The sequence below is a fragment of the Arachis stenosperma genome, chromosome 3 (assembly GCF_014773155.1).
Source record: "Arachis stenosperma cultivar V10309 chromosome 3, arast.V10309.gnm1.PFL2, whole genome shotgun sequence".
In the NCBI taxonomy this organism is placed as follows: domain Eukaryota; kingdom Viridiplantae; phylum Streptophyta; class Magnoliopsida; order Fabales; family Fabaceae; genus Arachis; species Arachis stenosperma.
Window position 1 is genome coordinate 171895722 of NC_080379.1, and position 13665 is coordinate 171909386.

Genomic DNA, 13665 nt, shown 5'->3' on the forward strand with positions numbered 1-13665 from the left:
AATCCAATCTAATATTTTTCTGAGTACAATTTCATAAGCTTTCTAACTTAAATATGAAAGTCCAATCTAATACTTTTACAATTGGGTTAAAACCAAAATGTTCAAAACACAAAAAAGAAAACTGCCAAAGTCCTCTTCTTAAAAAGAAAACAAAAATAAACATATCTCAAAAAGAAACAAGGTGATATACCTTTTTATTCTATTTCTTGTGTATTGAAAATAAAGATAGAAGTGTAAAACTTTAAATCAACTAAAATATATTTAATTAGTACCTCAAAATAAAATAACTAACTTACTAACTAACTAAACCAACCAAAATATTATGGTTTCATGTCCACGCACATTAATAACGAAAATAACTTAGATAATATCAACAAACAAACTAGTGAGCCAACCGCAACTTATAGTTACTAGCTACTGTATAATTAGATTTTATGATTGGATTCCTGCATGGATCCAGCATGAGAATCATGAATCAGTTGGCAGTTGTTACCCCATTGCTTGAGACGAAGTTGTATAGTGATATTAGCAGTCAAGAAGTGGACACACTGCATTGGTTGAAGAACATCCAAAATCCCTTTTAACGTCTTCAACCTCGCACAATCAGAAGCCTTCATTATTCTCTCCAATCCCCCAAACACATCCTTCATCGCCAACTGCACCAGTTTATCATAATCTTCTCCATTATTATTCTTCTTCCACGTGGCTCTTCCCGACCGTTTAGCCAGCTTCACGATCTTGCTATCCGCCATGCCAACCTGTTGCCTCTCCATCTCCCTCTCAACCTTCTCCTCCTCCATCCTCATCCTCATCCTAAGTCCCTCAATCTTCCTCTCCTGTTCCTCTGTCATCTCAAATAAGTTACTCTTCTTGAGAGACTCCAGCACTTTGAAGGCGGTGGAAGGCTTCCATCCCGTGATCCAAAGGTATGCCTTTTCAAGAGGAGTTAGCCAAGGCGGCGAGAAAAAGATAACAATGTCCTCGCGTGCTAGACTCCATTTGACGGTGTAGTACTCTTTTAAGTGTGTTGTGACTTTGGAGACCAGAGATTGAAGATCATGTTCGGCCAAAAGGTGGTGTTGGTTAAAAACATGAAGAAGCTGCTTGAGGATCTCTTGGAGTTTACAAATCCAATTATCATAGAACTCAGAAAACCTCTCAACGACGGTGGGATTATTCATGCTGATACACTAGTAATAGTATCAAGGAACAGAGGGAGTATATGTGGTGTGGATACATGTGCTTTTAAAGAAGAAAAAGAAAGAGGTGAGAGGTGAGGGTGAGATGAACACATGTTAAAAAGGGGAAGAGACACGATGGTGAGAGTGATGGTAGTAAGTAAAGTGCATGACTTACATGTAGCAATTGCCTAATAATGCGTTTCAATAAATATATCCATTGTTTGAGTTTCAGAGGTCACCATTACCCATAAATTTCTTTTAGGACGATGACCTTTGACTCCTTTCAAAAGACACCTTAAATATTTTATTTTCCATTTCTTAAATTTTATTACATAGGTATATTTTATTTTTTATTTTTTTAAGTAAGTTAATATTTTGTATTTAATAAAATAAGATGTACTTGTATTTTTAATTTTGGATATATTGTGGGTTTATTTTATTATCAATTATAAATAATTTTAAAAAATACATCCATAAACTAAAATAAATTTTTTATTTTTTATTGAATTATTATTTTAAGAACAAACTAAAAAAGTTATGTCAAATGTTATTAATTTTTTATATTAATTTTTTCAATTTTGTAAAATATTGATTAGGTAAAGAATTTAAAATTTGAATACATTTAATATCTTTTATTTTTCAAGAGTATTGATTATACAAAGTACTTGATTTAAAATTTGAGTATATAACTATTTGTTTTGGAATCAAACAGAATTAAAAAATTTTTATATTTCAAAAGTATTGATTATACAGATTACTTGATTTGAAATTTGAGTACGTAACTATTTGTTTTGAAATCAAATAAAATTAAAAATTTATATTATAAAAAAAATTAGTTAAATTTGTCTTTTATAATATCATTTTTTGACATATAATATTCGTTTATAATATTTAAATTCTCCGTATTATATGTTATTTCATTATTTTAACATTCACAATTATTTTTTTTATTTAAATTATTCATATATTTAATTATTTGTTTCATTCTTATTATTAAACTTTTAGCAGCTATATTGATATATTTTTATGAATAGAAAATATGAAAGTAGTTGTTTTGGAATATTTTTATAAAGTCAATACAAAGAATTCAATTTTAGAGTATCAGAAGTTATAATAATCAAGTGTTTTTTTTTTAATTTCAAAAAAAGCTTTATATAAAGAGAATATTAACTCTTCATCACTCATTATAATACATTATTAATATTTAATAACTCAATTTTTTAAGATTAACTAATGTATGAATCCATATCTAGCATAACAAAATTTATAAAAATAAAAAAGTTTTTATATGTTTAAATTTAAGAAAAAATATACAAAATAATTATTATTTCAAAAATTTATAAAATTATTATCAAAATCAAAATTTAACTTAAAAATAACGAGTAATCATTATTTTATATTTTTTTAAAGTAAAATAATTAGGACAATACTATACTATGGTGTGAAAGAATTTTTATTTCAGCAGGTGCCGAAGAAACGTGGTGCAGAATTGATTTTACACATGTTAAGTTGGCTGTCTTGTGTTTAGACATGTTCATTGAAAAATACAAAAATGTGACAGAGATTGTTCAGCACATAATAAACATTATGTTAAATTATTTAAAAAATTAATGTAGTGATTAGTTGTCTTGTTTTCTGTAATGTCATTTCTTTAACATATAATACTCGTTAAGTGATTGGCATAAATATTTTGGATACTACTAAAACGTGTTGTCTTTTTACAATAAAATGTAACCCTTTTATGTGTTGTTTATAAGTTTGAATTTGCAATTCTTTAAAGTGTTGCCTATTAATTTTGAATATGTAACCTTCTAAAAACATTGCCTTTTCTTTTGGATATGTAACCTATACAAGTGTTGCCTTTTCTTTTGAATATGCAACCATATAAGTGTTATCTAATATTCAAAATATGTAAGTAATAGAAGGATTGCCTTTTTTGGCAAAAATAGAAGTTCTAATAATAAAATTCTAATTAAAATTTATAAAATAGACAAAATAACTAATAATAAAATTTTAATTAAAATAGATATTAAAAGGTTCAATTAATATTTTAAATACATATTTATTAATAATTTTCAACAAAATAACAAAATTCTTGTCTGCAGTGGTGGAGCTTAGTTCAGATACGGGGTGGCCATGGCCCCCCCAAATTTTTATAAAAATATTAGTAATACTTTTTCAAAAGATAAAAAAATAGTTCAATTGGCTTACATACTTTACTATGATTTAAAGTACCCAATAAATTCAATAAACAACACTCTCTCTACCTTTAAGTTCAAATATAAAAAATTACATATTTTTTATTTATTTAATTTAATATTATTTTATATTTTACTATTTATTTAATTTAATTTTTTATATAATACAAAATAATAGAATATTCATTAAGTATTAATATTATTGTATTTGTATAAATTGATAAAAAATTCAATAAATATAATAAATTTTAATATTTGCCCTTCTAACTTCTTATTTACATATTCTATAGGATATATATTCCAATTTTTATATAAAATAATAATGAAAAATCAAAGAATTGATGCATTTTTTAAGAGGAAGGTTAATATTTAAGGAGAACATATAACTTTTACAATATCAACACCTTTAGATAGTTCTTCTACTTTAATGAATCACGAAAAAAGTGAGATACAATATTCAAAAGTTCAAAAAGTTACATCGGATGAGTTTGACCTTAATTTTTTAGAACGAGACTCTGACAAACGGCTTTAAAATTTGGCAATATCATCCAAATCAGAGAGATTAGATTAGACGAGCTTATCTTAAATGGGTCCATATCAAAAGCTTTTTGACAATTATTTTGAATATATATTAAGAAGTTAAAATATATTATTATATAACTCTTTAATTCATATAACAAAATATGGCAAATTAATTAAATAAAAGATCCTTAACAAAATACTTGTATTCAAAAAAAAAAAGCTAAATACGACAAGCATTTTGGAACCATTCTCATCCTTAGAACCATTCTCCCAAGGATCTTTATCAAACTGATCTTGAATAAGTTCTACCTTATGACCCAAACTTTCTTTTCAATTGATGAGAGATCATAGCACAGATGTTTTGTTAACACTTGAAGGCTTCAGGATCATCATCAACTTTACTTTTTGATTCTTCTTCTCTTTCAACACATCATATCTTTCTACATTGTTTTGCCGTTCAACCTCGTCTTTCCACCAGTTGCTTATGTCCATGATTCTTGTTTTTGTAAGGAAACCTACAGAAAAAGATAGTTTATTGAGATGCTAGCTAAATAATCAACCTAGTACATGTGCTCATGTATTGTAATCACTGTTATTCAAACCAATATAGAATAGGCATCACCGCTGAGTAAAAAACATTTTTCATTGGAAGTACAAGATTAGTAAAAAAATTTAAAGTGGTTCCTTCCATTTTTTTCTCAAATAAGTTCAAACTCATTGTAACCCATATAATAGTAAAGAACAATAACTTTCATACATAGAGTGGAGCACTAAGATACATCAGTGGCCAAAATAACAATAAAAGAAAACACTTAATATTAAGAACAATGAAGATTCTTAATTAACTACTTTTTTTTTAACATTTGCACCAAAAACTTTCATCAAATAACTAGAAAACCAATTACCTGTGTCCCAAATAGTAAGCTTTTTATATGGTATATAGCAGCATTTCTGTATATGGCATATAGCAGCATCTGAAGTACCCCAAGTGCAAAACCCAACACGTTTGATAGTTGACAATTAATTACTCAATTAATAAGTAAAGTCGCTTTCAAATTCTTTAACTTTATATTCAAACTGATAAAGTTGGTGTACTTACGGCAATACATATATCACTGAGAAATAAACTATATGCAAACCACATAACCGCACTTAATGTGACGGAAAATGACAAATTAAATGACATAAATTGAACACTCTCTGTTCTTATAACATGTGCCTGCACCACGTACAATAATAACTAATCACAAAGCTAATAACAAGTATGATATTAAGAAATTAATGAAATTAAATGATAATTAATCATTGACCACAATGCTTAGAGGTGCTGCAAAAATAGTGACCGAAATGAAGACACAAATCCATCCAAGAACTAGAACTCGGAAAATGCCATTTAGTGCAAAATGTGTCACAAATAGGATCACCCCAAATATTAGGTGGGTGGTGTCACTCAACGACTTACACTCTGCCACGCCTCTCAATGCAAGTTGGTGAGCCACTACCCTAATCAATAATCTTTTCTTTTCTACTTTAAACGGATGGAAAATGAAAATCATTTTCAATATTCATTCATCAAGAAGACTCCAATTACAAAATAATAATAGCTTTGAACAGAGGAAACAGAGCAATCATGAATTAACAAAACACAAAGAAACTACTTAATTGGGTTTATGCTACCACCCCATATATAATCTTCTTCATCAAACTTGTTTAGTTGGTATAATAGTAATAATGTCACTGATCAAGCTTGCTTCCTTTAACATCCACAACAAACCTGTATTTCACATCGTTCTTCTCCGGTCTTTCCACTGCTGTGTTGATATAATCCATGTTCACAATCTCAATCATCGAACTCAGTCCCTTCTCCTTCCAAAATTGCAGCATCTCCTCTGTCTCCTTCATGCTCCCAATGAAGCTTCCTGTGATTGATTTCCTCCCTACACACACCCCACACCCAATATAATGGCAACACAGTGATTTTTAAGTTTTTTTAATAAGAAATTAAAAGAAACATAGAGAGAGTTGATAACATGTATGTCAAATTCAAATCCAATTTCCCATGAATTAGCAGTAATTAACCATAGAGAGCGTTGATAATATAATTGTAAGCATAGAAATGGAGTTTGTATGAGCCATGATTGTACCATATGGTGGACAGTTAAGACAAAAGGAATTGGATTATAAGTTGGTCAGAAAGACGGCAAATAGCTCAGAAAAACAGCAAATAGAAACACACAATTTTGTTTTTCTTGAAAAAATCACACATGCAAAATAGAGCAATTAGAGTAGGAAAGGGAAGATTTGAAGTGCGCACCTAATGAAACGAAACAAGTTTGGTTGCAGATCAAATGCAGAACAAAATCAGATCTTGTACTATGCAATTTTCTGGCAAAATGCAGAGAGAAATAACCAACACAGTGCAAACTAGCACGACGAACCATGAGTAGAGAGGAACACGAAGAGAGCACAACAAGGCGAGTAGTAACAGAAAGACCAAATTAATTATAATTAAAATAAACCATTCATGAAGCAAGGCTTAATTTACTATTTGCCAAATAATAATGCAAATTTTTAATTACCAGTTGATCCGTCTGTTAGCTATAATTCGGCTTAGTTAAAATTATAAATCAGAATCTAGTTAAAACTAAATACACACGTATTATATCAGGAGTACATGAAAAGTATGTGTTTTGGTTTCCTAACAGACTTATCCTATAAAATCAAATAATTACGTGACTTATCCTAATAGACTTATTTTCTTTTTTTTTTTTCTTTATTAGATTTTTGCTTGTATTTTTTTGGATAATCAAAATAGTGGCGTCATCCTGCATTATTAGAAACATAAAGATTCCAGCGATAATCAAGATTCTAGTGGTTTCTTGAAAAATTAGTTTCCAAGTATACGTGTTTATTGCTTGCATGGCAATAATCTTTTCAAATAAAATAGTTCTTTGTTCCTTATGTTGTTTTTTAGGGGATGTTAAGCCAGAGGGTTTTGTTTCTGAGTTTACCCTTAAACACTGTATTGAAGAGGTGCAGCGGGAGTTTACCGCTTATGTAATGAAGAGAGGGAAAAACCCCTAATTAATGGCATGCGGAACTAACTGCCTGGTTGGACTCATAGTCACTCATGGTCCGCGGCAAATTGTACTGGTGTAATATTAGGGACAGTAGATTGGTAATAGGGACAAAAAATAGAGAAAGGTTAACAGTGGATTTTTTAACCAATATTCATAATACTAACAATGCAAAAGCTAGGGAGAAATTCGTAAAAGAACATGGGCCAGATAAGCTCTCTACTGAAATTGTTCATGGCACTCCTTTCTATAGTATTAGAGGATTGATAGAGGTAAACAATAATTTACTTTATAAAAAAAATTTGTATAAATTTTTTTTTGCAATGCTAAATTTTATTAAATATTGTCCAAATTACATGGTGAATTGGCGACTCATATCTAAAAGTGAAAGAATTTGTGATGCTTGTGTCTAAATTCCGCAATGGAAGGGTAATTAATTTTCCCTCTAAATACAAAATTTTTCCTAATTTTCCTTAATATATATTTAACAACGTGTTATATCAAGAGTACGTGGAGAGTACGTATTTTGTTCTCTTAATGGACTTATCCTGTAAATTCAAATAACTACGTGACTTATCCTATAAAATCAAATAACTACAATTCAGATGGACACAGAAATCTCTCTAAACAAGGTCCATTAGCTAAAGCTTATAACCGTCCTAAACACAACTTTATAAATACAAGTGACTCACTAATTAAGTCACAAGTATACTATTCATTCTGAGTAATTTGATATTTATCTTCTACTTTTACTAACTTTCCGTTCTTGAAGAAGACCGACGTAAGAAGAGCGAGTCCGAACATAAAAAAAACAAGCTATACCTTGGAATCGATTATTCACGCAAGAACACCTGTATAACATGAAATTTAGTTTCTTCAACAATTAATTTGGATGTTATTTCTGCTACAATATTTGTACTTCTCCTCATATTTCTTGCTTAACAACTCTGCGGTAAAATAGTAGCAATTGAGAATTTATTCTTCCAATATCTTAAACTTTAAATTAAATCACATGTTTAAAGACAAAAGGAACATACTTACATTTATCTGCAGATGACCTTTCTGTAATCTAATTGAGTTATATAAACTTCCGAAACATTAAGGAAAAGAAAAACGGTCACATTTTTCACTATCTTTGCATCAGTAGCTACTTCTCCCAATTTAGAACATGGAGGAGTAGAGCAAAACTCAGCGCGAGAGAACGAAGAACAAGGTGCGAGCAAAAGAACATAGCGGAGGTAGAACAAACCTTGACGCGAGCAGAAAAACGCGAGTAGAACAACACGCAGAACTAGCAGAAGAAAACTAGCAGAAGAACACGTCGGAGTAGAGAGAAACGCAGAATGCACGCATCAGTGATATGAAATTGGAGAGATTGTGTTAGGGTTGGGGTTATGAATGCATGTTGTGCTGCTTAAAATATTTAAAGGAAAGAGTAAAATTTTAAATGAAAAATATTGAACTCTTTTAGGCAACGATTATAATGAGATGTCTATTAAAAAGTTTAAAAGCATCCTTTAGGAAGGGTAATAGATGAAGACCGCACGGGTCGATTAATTTATTAAAGTAATGCTTTTTACATGTTTTTTAATTGATCAAAGACAACTCTTATGACACGTTAGTTAGCGGAGAGTTATAATAGCTTTATTTTTTGCAATAAATTTTAAAAGTTGTTTTTGATCATTTTAGATAACATTTTTTAAGTGTTGTTTGCACTGCATGTTGCAATAGCTCAAAAATATTGTAGTACAATTTAATTTGGTGACCTTAACACTCCTTTGAAAATTTCTGCGGACCAAAATTGCCCAGCTCTCAAAATAGATCGAGGAATCTAGATTATGACGTCTCCAGAAAATAACTTTTAATTAATTAAACAAAGTGATAATCTAGGCTAAACAACAGTGTTCATAAGTTCCCGTTTGAAATCTATACTAATAATGAAATATGCGACGGTATAGTTAAGCTGATTTACTCCTATTAAATTACATGAAATTAAAGGATATAAATAGGTAGGTATATGCATCAGATTTAAACTCGCATAATGACAAAATTGAGTATATTATGCAGTAAAGAAAAGAACATCATATAAGAAAAACACCAAGCTGTAGCTCTTACGATACCTATCTATATAATATGATGCTGGAGTGTCAGGAAGCATGACACTACAAAAATTTTGCCATGCATGGATTTGTTGTACTTCCATTTTTAATACGGACAAAGGAACAGGAAGTGCTATCTGGTACTCTCCCACTTTCAACAATCCATGCGTTTGTACTTTTCATACTTTATACAAGGGCAAAAAGGTCTTACCGGATTATTTAGCATATCTTTGTTTTTTTATTAAAGAAAATGGTGTTTGGTTTTTCTCAGCAAAACTGTGAATATTGTTAAGCGGCTTATTCGCATGACTCTTTTATGTGGAAAAATCAAAAGTGATTCTAAACTTCTAATTTGCCAAAAGCCCAAAACACTATTTGAGAGGATTAAGCATCGACATGTGAAATACAAAGACTATGCCTTTAAGCCACCAATACTGTTAAATTTTGTCACATGTATGTATAGTTGTATACCAGCTCTGTGACATTTATATGAAATTATATATGTATAAACATATTACTGTAAAATATTATATTGTCATATTATCTCCAAACAAAGTGATTGCGGGCCAAATAAAGGAAAAATGCCTCGAATCTATAAATAAATGATTTAAAGAACAAAATGCATCGGCAGAGCAATTATTTTTTAATTTGACAATCAATCCAAATAATCCTCCCTTTTATTTTTCCATAATTTAGGTGAAAGCAGTTTGGAGTTTTGTCGTTACTAGCTAGTTTTTGAGTCACTTATTGTCAAATTAGCAATACGGTATCTATTATTTATTATTATTGTAAGGAAAAATTTACAACCTACTCTATACGAAATTATACATTTTCCTTTCATGAATATCCTATCTAAATCATGGATTATTTACATAATTAAAATTAATTTACATGGAAAGATATTAAAATTTAAATATTTATTAATGATGCCATGTATGATTTAAGGAACCGATAATAGAGGGGGAAAATGATTTTATTAATTAGTTCCCCATTTCAAAGGTAAATAAAGAGAAATAATAGAGAGTCAGTAAATTTTGTGATTTATAGCTATCAATTAGTTATTATTAGTATTTTTAATAGTGTAAGATTTTATTCACTTTTCTTTTAGAAATTATTCACTTTTCTTTTACTAGTTAAATACTGGCCAAATTTAATAAAAGTGCTAGCTCTAAACTTTCCTATAAAATAAATCCAATTTGGAACACATACAAATAATAACGAAGTGAAGATATGAACAAAGAAAACTTAGTAAAATAGATGCTTGTACTTGGTTCCATAAGCCACCATGGGTACTAGCTAGTATTGAATTATTGGAAACAAATGCTGTTGATGTTGATCTGGACCACACAGAAAGCAACAAACATTACAATCTGTATTATTTCAACAAAACAAGTGGACAACAATTTTTGATAGTTCAACCCCTACAGATCAAAGTCTTCTATTACATCAGCATAAAAGAGTGTGTCAATTGTTCAAGAAATCATATATTAGTGCTGGCACCTGTTCAATCTTACACTTAGATATTCGTTTTTTTAACAAGACTACCGAAACTAAGAAACTAGCTACATAACAATATGCAATTGAAAAAATTTGAAAATCCTAAAAAAAGAAAGACCTTAGAATTTTGGTTTGCATACTTGACACCTATGATATTATGATAATTATTATTATCATCATCATTATGGTCCCCCATAGGCAAGTGGCTCAGGCTTCAACTTACTAATGGTGTCTGTTTTGTAAAAGCAACAATTTTAGTACAACAACATGCACCACTTGTTACAATGTAGGGCCAGATGCAATTGGAAGCATTCACTACTGAAAGCTATGCCCTTAGAATTATTTTATTGCGGTGATATGGAAGGAGCGAGCTCCAACGAAAATTAAGCATGCTTTGGGTGAAGTGAATGTTATCCATTGGGATGATCCCAATTCCCAACAGAATTCCTACCATTTTTTTTTTTTGGGATCCTGATGACTACTTGTTTTACACTTAACTGCCATTCTACTATTTCTATTCCTAAATGACACTGCATTTACCTACCAAATTGGATAGTGTCACATTGTCCTCAACTTACCTTTTTACTTATCTATTTGTTGCCCTGAATAGTCGTAGCTTTCATATGCCTTTGTAGAAGATATCTGAGTTCTAAATCCGATTTGGTACTGTATATAAAAGGCAACAATCGGTGAATTCTAAAATGTCCTATGAATGGTTCCAATTTCCAAATCAAACCGAAATCTGAAAGACTAAAAACCAAAGCCATTGCCGAATACTACACAGATTAATTACGGGAAATTGGTTTCTTATTCTTTTCACATTAGCTACAATAAACTAATAAAGAATGAAAAACTAATAGATGTTACAAAGTTACACATGAATCTGCCAATTAAGCCAAGTAATGTGTAAACGTGTGCTCATCCTTTCACTATATCGTAGATTAGCCTTCTTACAGAGAAATGCAGGAGAAAACCTAAAAAAAGCAGGATATAAATCCTGAAAATTTACCATACACAAAAAAAAAAAAAAGAACAAAAAGGTAACGCTTGCTCTCTTCATGTATCTAGGTTCAAAGATTCAAGTTCAGAAGGTAAGTGGATTGCAGAGTCAGAAAGTGTACGCAGTTGAGAGAGTTCATCAGTGGGTGAAGGTAATGGTGAAGAAGATGCAGTTGCAGTTTCTGAGTGAGACTGAGGTTGAGATTCGTCCTCAACCGTCAAATTCTGCAACCCTGGCTTCAATTCCGTGTTGCAGAACCTCTCATACTCCTCTCTATCCCCTCCTTTCTTCTTCACCTCCACCACAACCAAAGAAGGCGTCAACTCAAAAATCTCAGCAGCAATGGTAAGTGGTCCCTTCACGCCTTCTCTGGAACCTTCCAAACTTACCCTGCAGTCCTTCTTCCTCACCGTGAAGCTCACCAACTGAGCAATTTCCTCCAATTTCGATATGATCTTGGAAACCGGCGCACCGGAAACAAACCTGGCCTCGTCACCCTTCTCCTCAAACAAGCCAGAGAGATCAAAACCAGGAGAAAACGATATGATATCAAACGCATTCAAACTCGCCGGCCGCGGCAACAAAGCGCTGTTCCTCCTCCTCCTCCTGGCACTTTCCTCAGCCTCAAACTCATCTGTTTCTGACAAATCAGAAGAAGAATCAGCATCATTACCACCACCAGCAACGTGCTGCACAACCTTATTGTCATCCTCAATATGGAACTTAATCTGCTTAAAGCCTTTCTTGAACCAGCGATTCTCCATGATGTCCGGAATGGAAATCCTCCTGTCAGGATTAGTATCAAGAAGCTTAGCAACAAGCCTGGACAATTCGGGGGAAAACCACCTAGGACAGCGAAACTCGCCCTTGTAGATCTTCTTATACATAGCCATAACGTTGCGATCATGGAAAGGTAAATAGCCAGCCATCAGAACGAACAAAACGACGCCACAAGACCAGATATCAACCTTCGCTGCGTCGTAACCCTTCCTCGCAAGAACTTCAGGTGCCACGTAAGCAGGGGTTCCGCAAAAGGTGTGGAACAAGCCATCCTGCCTAATCTGATCAGAAACGGCGCTCAGGCCGAAATCGGAGACCTTAAGGTCGCCGTTCTCGTCCAGCAAGAGATTCTCCGGTTTGAGGTCGCGGTGGAAGACGCCTCTGTTGTGGCAGAAGGAGACGGCGGAGATGAGTTGCTGGAAGTACTTTCGAGCGAGGTCTTCCTTGAGGCGGCCTTTGGCGACCTTGTTGAAGAGCTCGCCGCCGCGGACGTACTCCATGACGAAGTAGATCTTGGATTTGGTGGCCATGACTTCGAAGAGCTGGACGATGTTAGGGTGGCGGACGCGGCGGAGGATGGAGATCTCGCGCTTGATGTGGGAGACGAGGCCGCTCTTGAGGATCTTCTCCTTGTCGATGACCTTGATGGCGACGCCCTCACCGGTCTTGATGTTGCGCGCGTGGTACACCTTCGCGAAGGTTCCGTGGCCCAGGAGCTTTCCTATCTCGAAGCGGCCCAGGAGGAGGCTGCTCTCCTTGTTCTTGTTGGGAACCACCACTGCCTCAGCCATCACTTCTTCTCCCGAGCCAAGAGAAACAAATTGAATATATAAATACTAGTTCTGTCTTCTGTGTTTGTAGGAACTAGAAACTACCACTTCAACTCCAGCTCCATTGAAGCTGTGTGCAGCTTTTTGAGTGATGTCATTTCCGTGTGCTGCTGCTTCTATCTCTTTTCTTCTTCTTCTGTTTTATATTTACTTATTTTTCAAATGACAACGTTAATAACTAATAAGTACGGGACGGGTCAAGCTTCTTTATTTTGTGAGCACAGATGGCATCACCAATTATTCCAGATTCTGTTAGATTACCAGCCCTTGCTTATATTATCACACCTAAATGTCCTGCCATTATTAGATTCGCCAATCATCAAATAAATAAACAAATTGTCTCCACTTAATTTTTTTTTATCATATTATTATATTCTCTTGGCGCTATTTTATGTTTATTTATTAAAATAAATTATTTCTCCAATATTCATTTCATACGGAAGTACTATATTCACAACTCTACCTAGAAGACCATCAGCAT

At 32.5% G+C, this 13665-nt stretch overlaps 3 protein-coding genes across 5 annotated transcripts; all 3 read right to left on the minus strand.

Moving 5' to 3' along the window:
• Nucleotides 1-240: 240 nt before the first annotated feature.
• Nucleotides 241-1278, minus strand: LOC130970636 (protein DOG1-like 4). Its single transcript, XM_057896773.1, has one exon. The coding sequence runs from the start codon at nt 1179-1181 to the stop codon at nt 426-428; it is 756 nt and encodes a 251-aa protein (XP_057752756.1). The 5' UTR covers nt 1182-1278; the 3' UTR covers nt 241-425.
• A 2792-nt stretch (nt 1279-4070) lies between these two features.
• LOC130965252 (cinnamyl alcohol dehydrogenase 1-like) lies at nt 4071-8434 on the minus strand. Of its 3 annotated transcripts, none has more exons than XR_009081194.1 (3): nt 6216-8426; nt 4807-5838; nt 4071-4416 (listed from the first exon to the last, which is right to left on the minus strand). XR_009081194.1 is itself a non-coding variant. In XM_057889990.1 (3 exons), the coding sequence occupies exons 1-3, from the start codon at nt 6340-6342 to the stop codon at nt 4359-4361; spliced, it is 348 nt and encodes a 115-aa protein (XP_057745973.1). In that variant the 5' UTR covers nt 6343-8434; the 3' UTR covers nt 4071-4358. The 3 variants fall into 3 exon arrangements, 2 of the variants coding, with proteins under 2 accessions (XP_057745973.1, XP_057745974.1); XM_057889990.1 differs by having other exon boundaries at nt 5676-5838; nt 6216-8434; XM_057889991.1 differs by having other exon boundaries at nt 5676-5838; nt 7801-8421.
• A 2929-nt stretch (nt 8435-11363) lies between these two features.
• Nucleotides 11364-13440, minus strand: LOC130965251 (CBL-interacting serine/threonine-protein kinase 12-like). The gene has a single exon (XM_057889989.1). It carries the CDS (start codon nt 13143-13145, stop codon nt 11631-11633), a length of 1515 nt encoding a protein of 504 aa, XP_057745972.1. The 5' UTR covers nt 13146-13440; the 3' UTR covers nt 11364-11630.
• Nucleotides 13441-13665: the final 225 nt, after the last annotated feature.